The following is a 12,482-nucleotide window of genomic DNA, read 5'->3' on the forward strand; positions in this document are numbered from 1 at the left end:
TTCCGGCGCCTGTTCGGGGAGGCCAGTACAGAAATTGAACCAGCGCTGCTGGCATTGTTCTGCATTACACGCCAGCTGTTTAGCCCACTGTGCTAAACCTACTTGAATTAATCCTTTTGAGACTGAACGGAAATAAATCTTAAGTTTTGGCAGTATTCAAGATAATACCATTCTTAAAACCAACTTTATATAGCATCTGCATCTTGTGCGCTATTCACCTCCCCATGCCTATTACACAATTATCATACTTCTAATTTGAGCAGTGCATCTGAAATTTCAAAATTAAAAAACACCAAGACATGAGTTAATGAGGGTTAAGATTTAAAATCTTACATTAGGTCCTAAATTGCATAGCAAGAGACTGGTAACTAAATTGCCATGCTTTTAGTATCTGGGAACTATTTAACATCGGAGACTAAAACATTGCCTTTTCATTTCTGTTTGAATCCAGGCGAAATAGATAGGATGAAAAAAAAACTTTCATTACAGCCAGTTCTCAGACTGAATATTACATACCAATTTTCAACTAGCCTGGTTCATCCTGACAAGATATTTGTGATAGATATCTAATCAGGATAGAATAAAGCAAAATGTCCTGCAAAATTTATTACTGAAACATTTGCGTGACATAACATTGCACATGGGGTATACTATCTGAAAATAATTTGTGCAGCAATACAGAAATCAATATTACAGGTTTACAACAGATCAAAAGCTTCTGTGAAACAATCCACAACTTTACTGGTCACTCAAACAAGTCAACATTGATTTATCTAATCTAATATTTACATCCATTGTCATTTTATGTCTTTGAAAGGTGTTGAACTTGAAAGTGTGGCTTCAGCAGTGACACATCACCGAGTTCAAAATTGCCTCAGAGTGACAGTCCTGAATAAAGTTTCAAAGAGCAACAGTCGGTGGATACGGTAGAGGAATGAGTTATTCCATCTACAAAGTGATGAAGCAGGATTCTCCCAACACCTGCATCTACAAGGCCATGAGCATCATGGACTTCTTTAGGAACAATATTTCAACATATTGCAGATAAAGCTTCCCACATGTGCAATAATGATAATAACCTTCAATAGTGTCACAAGTAGGTCTACATTAACACTGCAATGAAGTTACTGTGAACATGCCCTAGTCACCACATTCCAGCGCCTGTTCGGGTACAGAGGGAGAATTCAAAACGTCCAATTCACCTAACAAGCACGTCTTTCGGGAATTGTGAGGGGAAACCGGAGCACCCGGAGGCAACCCTCAGACAGGTCTTGGGTTCAACTTGGGAGTGCTCAGCTGGAGTTTGAATTATTGGCTAGTATTGGCAAGCTTCGGCTCATCCCAACTGCCAACCACCAGAGCATGGCTAGTCAAGCCGCTTTTCCTAATTGCACTATGGAAGCGAGTATACTAGAAGCTGCTGTTTTAAATCTCATATCACCATTATTAACTAATGCTGTTTGTGTACATAATTTTAAACCCATGAAGTTTTGGATTGCATAAGTAACACTTTGTTCTGCATTAGTTGCTTGTGCAATAAATCTGCCATTTATTTATTACCATTTGTTTATTTACTTTTCTTCTCACAGTCAGTCTCCTCAAAATAAGGCATAAATTCAATTGGATAATTTCCCCCCAAAAACGAACTTCAATTATGTTAATGAGCAACTTGTTAGCCGTGTGACAAATTCAATCTGTAATGAAATTTCATATGCACACAACAGGGCAGCAATACACCATTTCAAACCAGAAACAAGAACTATCAACCAAGACCACGGAGCGGCACGGTGGCACAGTGGTTGGCACTTCTGTCTCACAGCACCAGGGACCCGGGTTCAATTCCAGCCTTGGGTTACTGTGAAGAGTTTTTAAGTTCTCCCTTTGTCTGTGTGGGTTTCCTCTGGGTTCTCCGGCTTCCTCCCACAGTCCAAAGATGGGCAGGTTAGGTGGGGATGGGGGGATAGGGTGGTGGAGTGGGCATTTGTGTTATACATTCATGGGATGTTTGCATTGCTGGTTGTCCATCCCTGAGGCCATTTAAAAGTCAACCACATTGCTGTGGGTCTGGAGTCACATATAGGCCAGACCAGGTAAGGATGGCAGATTTCCTTCCCTAAATGACATAAGTGAACCAGGTGGGGTTTTACAACAATCGACAATGATTTCATGATTGTCATTAGACTTTTAATTCCAGTTTTTAAAATTGAATTCAAATTCCACCATCTGTCGTGGTGGGATTCGAACCCGGGTGCTCTTTCAGAGGGTCAGCACAGACTCGATAGGCTGTACTGCAGTCAGTGTAAATTGGGACTGGAGGGATTCTATGGTTGTAACAATAAAAAATAAGCACAAAAACAATGGGGATGGGACAAATTTGTGCAATGCAGTAGTGAGGCCAAGTACTGTGTACAGATTTCGGCACCCCATTATAAAAGGACAATGGCATAGGGGATGCAAAGTGCAAACTTGTTCGGACAACACAAGAGAATCAAGATTCTGGGACCGTTTTTACTCAATTGGGGGAGCTTCACAGTTTTTTAAAATCATATATTTTTTTGCCAACTTGAATAGGAAATGATTTCCTCTGATTAAGAAGCCAGTATTGATGGGTGAATTTAAAATTGTCACAGAAAATTAAGAAATATTTCCTTGAAGAGAGAACTGTTAAAGCATGGAATGGTCTGTGCATATACTGATGAGAGGCTAGTATCCCTTTAAAAGTGAACAACAGAGTAATCAGTTGAAGCAAAAAAAGACACAGGAATGCGAGAACAGGACAGTGGGAATACTTTAGGATTGTGCCGATCACAAGTCAGTAGTAATACTATACAGTGGACTGAATAGTCTCTTTTTGAGCCCTTAATTTCTAGGACACACTTTTCCCAGTCCTTTGCTCTATAGTTTGTCAAACATTTATCAGCTCTCTTAGTTCTTTAAAAAAAAAACATACAAAACTTCAAGGACATTTTATCAATCATTCATAAATAGATGTTTTGTACCTGATATTCGGTGTATTCTTTTTGGGCTTGCCAAGTTGATTTTAACTCTACAAGTTAAAAGTAAGTTATTTAAAATATAAGAAGCGAGAGGAGGAGATCCAAGTTTACAAACCACACATTGGGAACACAGACATAAAATTGCAAAACTCTTAAGATAGATGATCAACTGTTCACCATGGGAAATGTTTCATTTACTCAGGCTGCAGAAAGACAACCCACACTTCTGAAGTCATCCTTCTTTCATTGCGGTCTTGCTTACTGGCATGAGAACTTTACATCACTGGTACATCTATAATCAATTTAGAAGGCAAAGAAAGCATAAACTAACTGCAACTTCAATGCCGAGTCAATACAGTGAGCTGCACAAGATCAAATGAACAAGAACCTAGCGCAAAAAACAACAAATAAATCTGCAAGCTAATACAGAAATTACAGATATGTTATTTTGTCATCTGGTAACTGTACCAAGTTGGTTTTGCATGCTGCGATTTTGTTGCAACACCAAAACCTCAAATCCAAACAGATTTACTTTTGATTTTGTATTGGTACATCAAAATTATTTATTTAGAAATTTGTTAACATATCATGAAAGCCCTTAAAGCATGCTTATAAATGGCAAGGAATTAACACTGGTTGCATTCTGCAAAGCAATCTGCCATTCAACTCTGAACAACCCGAAATCACGGAGTAAAATTTGTTCCCTATTAGGGGAGGAAGGTATAAAGTAAATTAAAAGATTTAATAAGGAAACCAACTTATTTACATTTAAACAATCACCTGACAATTTAAAACAAACTATTCAGCTTAACAAAGACATTCAGTACTCGGTGCTGAACAATTTTAACATTTTCTTTCTAAAATGAAATCTACAATGCTGTTCGTTGCAACCTCTATCTATTTTTCATTTCAATTTTAATTATATTATCACACCAATTTGAATACTGCCATTTGATCCATCCATAAGATATTAAAACACCGTGTGGTCTTTTCTGCCATTTCACCATGATGTAGACAGGATTACAGCCAGAGGAGCAAAGAACCACAAAATCCTGCAGACATTTGAAAGTCAATTCTACAGAAGTTCATTCTGGACTGGGGTCGATATTCTTTTTCACCCGAAGAGCCTTTAAAGAATTTTGCCTAAAATAAAAACTATTGGAAGCCACAAGCTGAAAATTCAGCATTTCAAAACCAAATTCTTGTTGAGTTACCCAATGTCTCTGCTCCTCATGGCGCAGAGGAGCTGGGTTCGATCCTGGCCCTGGTTCACTGCCAGTGTGGAGTTTGCACATTCTCCCTGTGACTGCGTGGGTCTCACCCCCACAACCCAAGATGCAGCACAAATTTGCCATGCTAAATTGCCCCTTAATTGGGAAAAAAAAAATTGGATACCCTAAATTTGTTTTTGTTTTTTTTAAATCAATTAATACACCTAACTCGGAATTATTACATTTTTTTAAACTTTTCTTTGAGATTATTTTGTTAGCAAAGTCATCTTTGAAACAAACCCTAATTTAAGATGTTTGGAATTAAGGCAATTTTTTAAGCTAATGATTCTTCTTATACAAAAATAGCTTCTCATAGCACATTCAGAATAATGTATCTCAACGATGTTGGAAACAATAATGATCGCAATCATAAAACTAAAAGCATTATCTATAACAATGGTGCAGCTATGCCACTCCAACTGGTTTATTTACAGCATGGTGATGTTGTTCATTACAATAATCATATGAAACTGTGAAGTGCAGCATGGTGGCTTCTGTTAGCCCCTCAATGAAAAACATAGCTTTGACTTTTCTTCACTTATAGCATTGCAATTAACATGCACAAACTAAAAACACAACATTTTCACGTCATCCAAGAAGACAATGTTTCTGTAGTGCCTTTCACAAATATTTATTCGTCAGGGCGTCCCAAAGCTCTTTCCAGGCAATGAGGTTTTTAGGAAGTGCAGTCAATTGTGCGGAAAATCTGGCAGTCAATTTGCACATAGTTAAGAGCCCAAAAACGTGTGAAAATTCTCTAGCTTACTGGAACAAACACAATGAGGGACAACACCAATTGGGGGGAAAATTGCAGTTTTTCAGAATCATATTTAGTGCCACAATAATTTGGTACACTTTTTTCCCTCCTTTTCTTGGTAAGGTATTGACTGCTTGTTAGCATATAGCTGTCAAGCCTTCGCACATATTCACAGGCGAAATCTCGGCACTGAGAACCAGTAGACTATTCGGTTGCAGAGGTCTGTGAAGATCAAGGCCAATTTTTAATCTGCAATTCCAGCAGTTGTTGGATATTGATTAAAAGTGGCAAAATCATTCAAGCTTTTTAGGGTAGCAGGATAGATAAAAAACAACCAGTAGATGTAGTGTATCTGGATTTCCAAATGGCATTTGATAAGGTCCCATCACAAAAGGTTAATAGGCAAGATAAGGGCTCATGGAGTTGGGGCTAATACATTAGCATGGATTGAAGATTGGTTAATGGTCAGGAAATGAATAGGAATAAATGGGGCATATTCAAGTTGGCAAGCTGTCACTAGTGGAGTGCTGCAAGGATCAGTGCTCCGGCCGCAACTATTGACAGTCTGTATCAATGACTGAGATGAAGAGACAAGTTTGCTGACGATACAAAGTTCGGTGGAAATGTAAGCTGTGAAGAGGACACAAGAGGCTGCAAAGAGCTAGAGGCAGGTTAATTACATGGGCAACAAGATGGCAGATGGAATGGAATGTGGGGAAAGGTGAGGTCATTCACTTTGGTTGCAAGAATAGACAAGCAGAATGTTAAAAGACATGAAACTTGTTAATTTTCATGTTGAGAGACTTGGGTGTTCTCAAATCATGCAGGTACAGCAAGCAATTAGGAAAGCAGATTACATTTTAGCCTAACATTTTTATGTTAGATTACATGGCAAGGGGATTGGAGTACAAGAAAAATTAAATCTTTCTACAGTAGTACAGGGCTTTGTTGACACCACATCTGAAGTAACTTGTGGTGTTTTGGTCTCCATATTTAAGGCAGGATATACTTACACTAGAGTCACTTGAAACGTACAAGATTCTGAAAGGTATGGAGGTTGTTTCCCCTGACCGAGGGAGCTAAAACAGGAGGGGCACAGTTTCTCAGGATAAGGGAACAATCATTCAGGACTGAAGAAATTTGCTTCGCTCAAAGGGTCGTGATTCTTTGGAATTCTCTCGCCCAGAGGTTTGTGGATACTCCACTGTTGACTACTTTTACTGAGATACACACAATTTTTGGTTTCTCAGGAGTTGAGAGACATGGGGAATGAGATAACATTGAAGAATTTCCACGACTGTCTTGAATGGCAGAGCAAGTTCAACAGCCTGTCTGGCCTTCTCTTGCTCCTATCTTTTGCGAGGAGCCTGTCTGATTTCCCTCTCCGAACAAAAGCTGGAGAAATCAATCACAGTTGTCACTTCAATTGAGATCAGTTAACCCAGAATACATCGGAAACCCAATGGAACCTTGTGTGAAGGGTTTAAGCAGCCACTAATTTGGTTATTAAATTCATTATTAATTTAAATAGACTGATATAAAAACAAGAATATTTATCACTGATTAGGCCTCGTTCAGCATTTTCAACATCACTAATTATGAATACATTTCAAAATCCAGATTTCTAGTTCAACACACCACCAAATTCACTTAAATATTGGCTACAAATGTGGATTTTTAACATGAAGTGAAATGAGATCGAAAGTTTGCTCTGCCCTGTACTGTATAAACAATTTCAGCCCAAAAAAATACAGGAAAAGATGCCTGCAAAGCTTTAATAATGAATTTGCAAAGTCACTGATCAAACGAAAACAAATTTTTGGATTAGCCACGAAAAGGAAAACCCAAAACAACTGCCCAGCCTGCAAGAAATTAAATGTCTCAGGGTAGATATATTACACGTTTGAAATGTAGTTTTTAAAATTGTGATCATTCTAACTCGAAGCAAAGCGATGTCAAAGCATGTTTTTACAAAAACAAAGTTTACAGAAGAGATTTTTAAAAACTGTTTATTCCCCAAAGTTAAGAGGAGCTGCTTCCAGTTGGAGTTCGATACCTCGACCCAAGTTGGAAACCAGCAGGCTTTTCAAACATCTCTGTGGGCAGATAGCAAAAGCTGCCACTCGGGGCCTCGGCCTGAGACAGGCCGCTGAACCTGGGCAGTGCAGGGAGGCCACAGACATAGACAGAGAGAGACAGATACACCACAGCCTTATGTGGGCCCCGACCTCATCCTACAGCGCGTCCGCGTTGGCTACCGGCCCATCGCACCGGCTGCCCGGCTACCTGATCACCAGCCGCTCCAGGCATTGCGGCCTGCACTCCGGACGCGAGTGAAACCCGGCGGAAGACGCGGTAACTTACCGTCTGGGCATCTTGGAGCGCAAGGCGGCCGCCCCGTCCCTCGTGCTAGGCAGGGCCTCGCGCGCTGGTCCGCTTCCTAACGAATAAACTTCACCGGCCCACAGCCCTAACTTTCACTTTGCCATATGGTGTTGTGCTGTCCCACTGCAAGGAGACGTAGAGAGGCCGCGCCACACACACACCAGGGCAGCGCTGACAGGGACAGCCAGCGCCCCGTCAGGCCGGAGGGCTGAAGCGCAGAAACCTCCCCCAAACACGCACTTGATGCGCGGTCAATTGGACCAGGAAGCAAACTGCAATGAAGCAATATTAATTCACGTTGCAAAACTGCCCTGACTGAATACATTTGCAGCAAGGTCCGACCCAAACAGGAAATAGCCAACCCCAGAGACAAATAAGTGTAATTTGAGGTGGTAAAATCTTCTTTCCTTCTCTGGGCCATTTTATCTGGGAGTTGTCAGAAATAAATCCTGTCTTTGTTCTGTTGTATATGTCTTTCTCAATAAATTCATATATTCTGCAGCTCACTTTGGATGTTAACAACGCAGCTGACGGTGAATGTCGAGTTGTCCCCAGAAGAGAAACTTTGATTGAAACAACTGCCCTCATGTATTTTAGTACAGAACCATGGAGTTACTCGCACAAAAAGAGGCCCTTCGGCCCAGGGAGCCTGTGCCACCATTAAGCACCAATCTATTCTGATCCATTTTCCAGCACTGGGTAAGTAGCCTTGTGTGCTATGGTGTTTCAAGTGCACATCTAAATGCTTATTCATTTGTTTTTCAAGCAGTGAGTTTCAGATTCCCATCACTCTCTGGGTGTAAAGGCTTTTCCTTAAACCCCCTCTAAATCTTCTGCCCCTTAAATCTATGCCCCTGTTTATTGACCCCCTCTACTAAGGGGAAAAGATTCTTCCTCTCCACCCTATCTACATCCCTCATAATTTTGTACACCTCACCCAGGTCCCCCCTCAGCCTTCTCTGCTCTAAGGAAAACAACCCCAGCTGAACCAACCTCTCTTCATTGCTAAAATGCTCCAGCCCAGGCAACATCCTGGTGAATATCCTCTACACCCTCTCCAGTGCAATTCCATCCTTCCTATAGTGTGGTGATAGAACTGTGCACAGTACTCTAGCTGTGGCCTGATGAGTGTTATATACAGCTCCATGATAACCTCCCCGCTCTTATATTCTATGCCTCTGCTAATGAAGGGAACTAACCAATATGCCTTTGTAACCATTTATCTACCTATCCTGCCGCCTTCAGGGATCTAAATGTGCACCCAAGGATTCCCTGGTCCTCTGTACTTCTTCGTGTCCTATCATTCCTCATTGTGTATTCCCTTTGTCCTTCCAATTTGCGAGGAAACGTTTGAAATCTCGAGAATGATGTCCCAGATATTTTGTGATTATTTCAAATAAAATGAATATTTATTAAGAAATAAGATAACAGTAGAGTAAACTAGAATTACACTTATCTGAGACAATGGCCATACACAGGATCACTAATTTAAACAGTTCCAAACAATGATGTTACAGAAATGATTGATATCAGGTTAGCTAAATGCAATTTGCCTTTAACAAATGCTAGCTTTCCTTCATTAATCCACATTTGTCCAAGAGACTATTAATTTTGTTTGGGATTAATGATCTTAAAATCTTTCTCACCACAGAGATTGAATTGACAGGCCTGGGTGTCCCCTTACACCTTTTTTAACAAGGGTGTAACATTTGCAGTTCTCTGTTCCTCCGACACCTCTCCTGTATCTAAAGAGGATTGGAAGATTATGGCCAATGCCTCCACAATTTCCACTTTAATTCCCTCAATATCTTCAGATACACCCCATCTGGTCCTGGTGACTTATCAACTTCAAGTACAGCTGGCATTTCTAAAATCTCCTTTTTTGCCCATCCAGTATCTCAGGCACTGACTATGGGGGCATCTTTTTCCTTATTAAAGGCAGATGTAAAGTATTCATTTAGTACGTCAGCCAACCCATTGTCTTGATGCATTGATCCTTTTTTGGTCCTTAATTGGTTTGAGTCATTGTCTTAATACCCTTTCACTATTTATATGACTAAAGAAGACTTTTGGATTCCATTTTATGTTAGCTGACAGTCTCTTCTTATACTTTCTTTGTTCCTCTCTTATTCCCTTTTTCATTTCCATCCGAACTTCTAATATTCAATCTTTGTCTCTCTGGAATTATCAACCTGAGATCTGTCATAGGTAATTTTTTCTGCTTCATTTTTTTCTGCTTCATTTTCAATACTGAAAATAGGTGCAGGGGTAGGCCATTCTGCCCTCCAACCCTGCTCCGCCATGCAACATGATCATGACTGATCCTTTATTCCAATGCCATACTCCAGCCCTTTCCCCATTACCCTTGACACCCTTAGAGTCTAGAAACCTATCTATTTTCCTCTTAAATATATTCAATGATTTGGCCTCTCATGGCAAAGAATTCCATATCTTCACCACCATCTGAGCAAAGAGGTTTATCCTCATCTCAGTACTAAATAGCACACGCAGTATTCTGAGACTTTGTCCCCTTGTTCTATACTCCCCAGCCAGAGGAAACAACATCCCTGCATCCAGTCTGCCTAGTCCTGTCAGAATTTTATAAGTTTCAATTAGATTCCCTCTCATTCTTTTATATCATCATGAATAAAGGCTCGTTTGACCCAATCTCTGTTGCAACTATTTACAGAGGGTATAGGAAGAAAAGCAAAATGTTCTTGTGAACAGTCCATATTTGTTTTACATCGACGCCACGAGTCGGTCGGGCGGTCTGGTCGTCCGTGTCGATCGCCTCGGCCCCGGCGGTGGTGGTGGTGCTTGTACTAGTGTTGTCGCCTCCAGGAGCCGTACGGTTTCAGCTCGGGTTTGATTCTTGGTTGGTGCTGAGGGGAGGGGAACCGATCCTCCTGGGAAGGGGGCGGTCGCGGGGTGCGGCGGTGGCAGGAAGGGGGGGGGTTGGGTTGATGGTGTCGGGGGGGTGTGCGTGTTGCCGGCGGGTGCCAGATCCCGCAGGGAGACCGTGTCCTGTCGGCCGTCGGGGTACTCCACGTAGGCGTACTGGGGGTTCGCGTGGAGGAGGTGAACCCTTTCGACCAACGGGTCCGCCTTATGTGCCCGCACATGCTTTCGGAGCAGGGTGGGTCCTGGGGCCGCCAGCCAGGTCGGCAGCGACGTTCCAGAGGAGGACCTCCTAGGGAAGACAAGGAGACGCTCATGAGGCGTTTGATTAGTGCTCGTACATAATAACGACCGGATGGAATGGAGAGCGTCCGGGAGGACCTCCTGCCACCTTGAAACTGGGAGGTCCCTGGACCGTAGGGCCAGTAGGACGGCCTTCCAGACCGTGCCGTTCTCCCTTTCTACTTGCCCGTTCCCCCGGGGGTTGTAGCTTGGTCGTCCTGCTTGAGGCTATGCCCTTGCTGAGCAGGAACTGGCGCAGCTCGTCACTCATGAAAGAGGACCCCCTATCGCTGTGGACGTATGCGGGGTAACTGAACAGTGTGAAGATGCTGTTCAGGGCTTTAATGACTGTGGCCGCGGTCATGTCAGAGCAGGGAATGGCAAAAGGGAAGCGGGAGTATTCGTCCACTACATTAAAAAAATATGCATTGCGGTCGGTGGAGGGGAGGGGCCCTTTGAAATCGAGACTGAGGCGTTCAAAGGGGCGGGAAGCCTTAATCAGGTCCGCTCCATCTGGCCTGAAAAAATGCGGCTTGCATTCCGCACAGATGTGGCAGTCCCTTGTGATTGTACGGACCTCCTCTAAAGAGTATGGGAGATTGCGGGACTTGATGAAGTGGTAAAACCGAGTGACCCCCGGGTGGCAGAGGTCCTCGTGGAGGGTTTGGAGGCGGTTAATTTGTGCGTTGGCACATGTGCCGCGGGATAGGGCATTGGACGGCTCGTTCATCTTTCCGGGACGATACAAAATCTCATAGTTGAAGGTGGAGAGCTCGATCCTCCACCTTAAGATTTTGTCGTTTTTGATTTTGCTCCGCTGTGCACATGAAGGCTACCGACCGTTGGTGAGGAGAGTGAATCTCCTGCCGGCCAGGTAATGCCTCCAATGTCGCACAGCTTCCACTATGGCTTGGGATTCCTTTTCTACTGAAGAGTGGCGGATTTATGAGGCGTGGAGGGTCCGGGAGAAAAAGGCCACGGGTCTGCCCGCTTGGTTAAGGGTGGCCGCTAGAGCTACGTCGGAGGCGTCGCTCTCGACCTGGAAGGGGAGGGACTCGTCGATGGCGCGCATCGTGGCCTTTGCGATATCCGCTCTGATGCGGCTGAAGGCCTGGCAAGCTTCTGTCGACAGAGGGAAGGTCGTGGTCTGTATTAGGGGGCGGGCCTTGTCTGCGTACTGGGGGACCCACTGGGCGTAGTACGAAAAGAACCCCAAGCAGCGTTTCAGGGCTTTTGGGCAGTGTGGGAGGGGAAATTCCATGAGTGCGCGCATACGTTCGGGGTCGGGGCCTATTATCCCATTGCGCACTACGTAGCCCAGAATGGCTAGCCGGTCGGTGCTAAAAACGCACTTGTCCTCGTTGTAAGTGAGGTTCAAGGCTTTGGCGGTCTGGAGGAATTTTTGGAGGTTGGCGTCGTGGTCCTGCTGATCGTGGCCGCAGATGGTTACATTGTTGAGATACGGGAACGTGGCCCGCAACCCATGTTGATCAACCATTCGGTCCATCTCCCGTTGGAAGACCGAGACCCCGTTTGTGACGCCAAAAGGGACCCGTAGGAAATGGTATAATCGCCCGTCTGCCTCGAAGGCTGTGTACTTACGGTCACTTGAGCGGATGGGGAGCTGATGGTAGGCGGACTTGAGGTCCACAGTGGAGAAGACTTTATATTGGGCAATCCGATTGACCATGTCGGATATGCGGGGGAGAGGGTACGCATCTAGTTGTGTGTACCTGTTGATGGTCTGGCTATAGTCAATGACCATCCTTTGTTTCTGCCCTGTCTTCACTACTACCACCTGCGCTCTCCAGGGACTATTACTGGCCTGGATTATGCCCTCCTTTAGTAGCCGCTGGACTTCGGACCGAATGAAAGTCCGGTCCTGTGCGCTGT

The 12,482-nt window shown here is 43.5% G+C and overlaps 1 protein-coding gene and 1 long non-coding RNA gene across 4 annotated transcripts in view; one reads left to right on the top strand and one right to left on the bottom strand.

Annotated features, from left to right (window-relative positions):
* The window catches only part of cwc22 (CWC22 spliceosome associated protein homolog), a 149,315-nt gene extending 141,728 nt beyond the window's left edge, over window positions 1-7,587 (bottom strand). Inside the window, exons 1-2 of one of the 2 annotated variants that reach the window (XM_072477472.1) lie at window positions 7,389-7,587; window positions 3,000-3,046 (exon numbers count right to left, since the gene is read on the bottom strand). Coding sequence is in view for 1 of the 2 variants with exons in the window: in XM_072477461.1 (XP_072333562.1) it covers window positions 7,389-7,399 (11 nt within the window). In the remaining variant the exon portion in view is untranslated. The remainder of the gene's footprint in view (window positions 1-2,999; window positions 3,047-7,388) is intronic. The other variant, XM_072477461.1, reaches the window with a different exon arrangement.
* A 61-nt stretch (window positions 7,588-7,648) lies between these two features.
* Window positions 7,649-12,482, top strand: part of LOC140392138 (uncharacterized) — a 70,383-nt gene continuing 65,549 nt past the window's right edge. The window contains exons 1-2 of one of the 2 annotated variants that reach the window (XR_011935252.1): window positions 7,649-7,798; window positions 7,912-8,108. This is a non-coding gene — a long non-coding RNA (uncharacterized lncRNA). The other variant, XR_011935251.1, reaches the window with a different exon arrangement.

Source organism: Scyliorhinus torazame, chromosome 2 (assembly GCF_047496885.1).
Source record: "Scyliorhinus torazame isolate Kashiwa2021f chromosome 2, sScyTor2.1, whole genome shotgun sequence".
NCBI classification, from domain to species: Eukaryota; Metazoa; Chordata; class Chondrichthyes; order Carcharhiniformes; family Scyliorhinidae; genus Scyliorhinus; species Scyliorhinus torazame.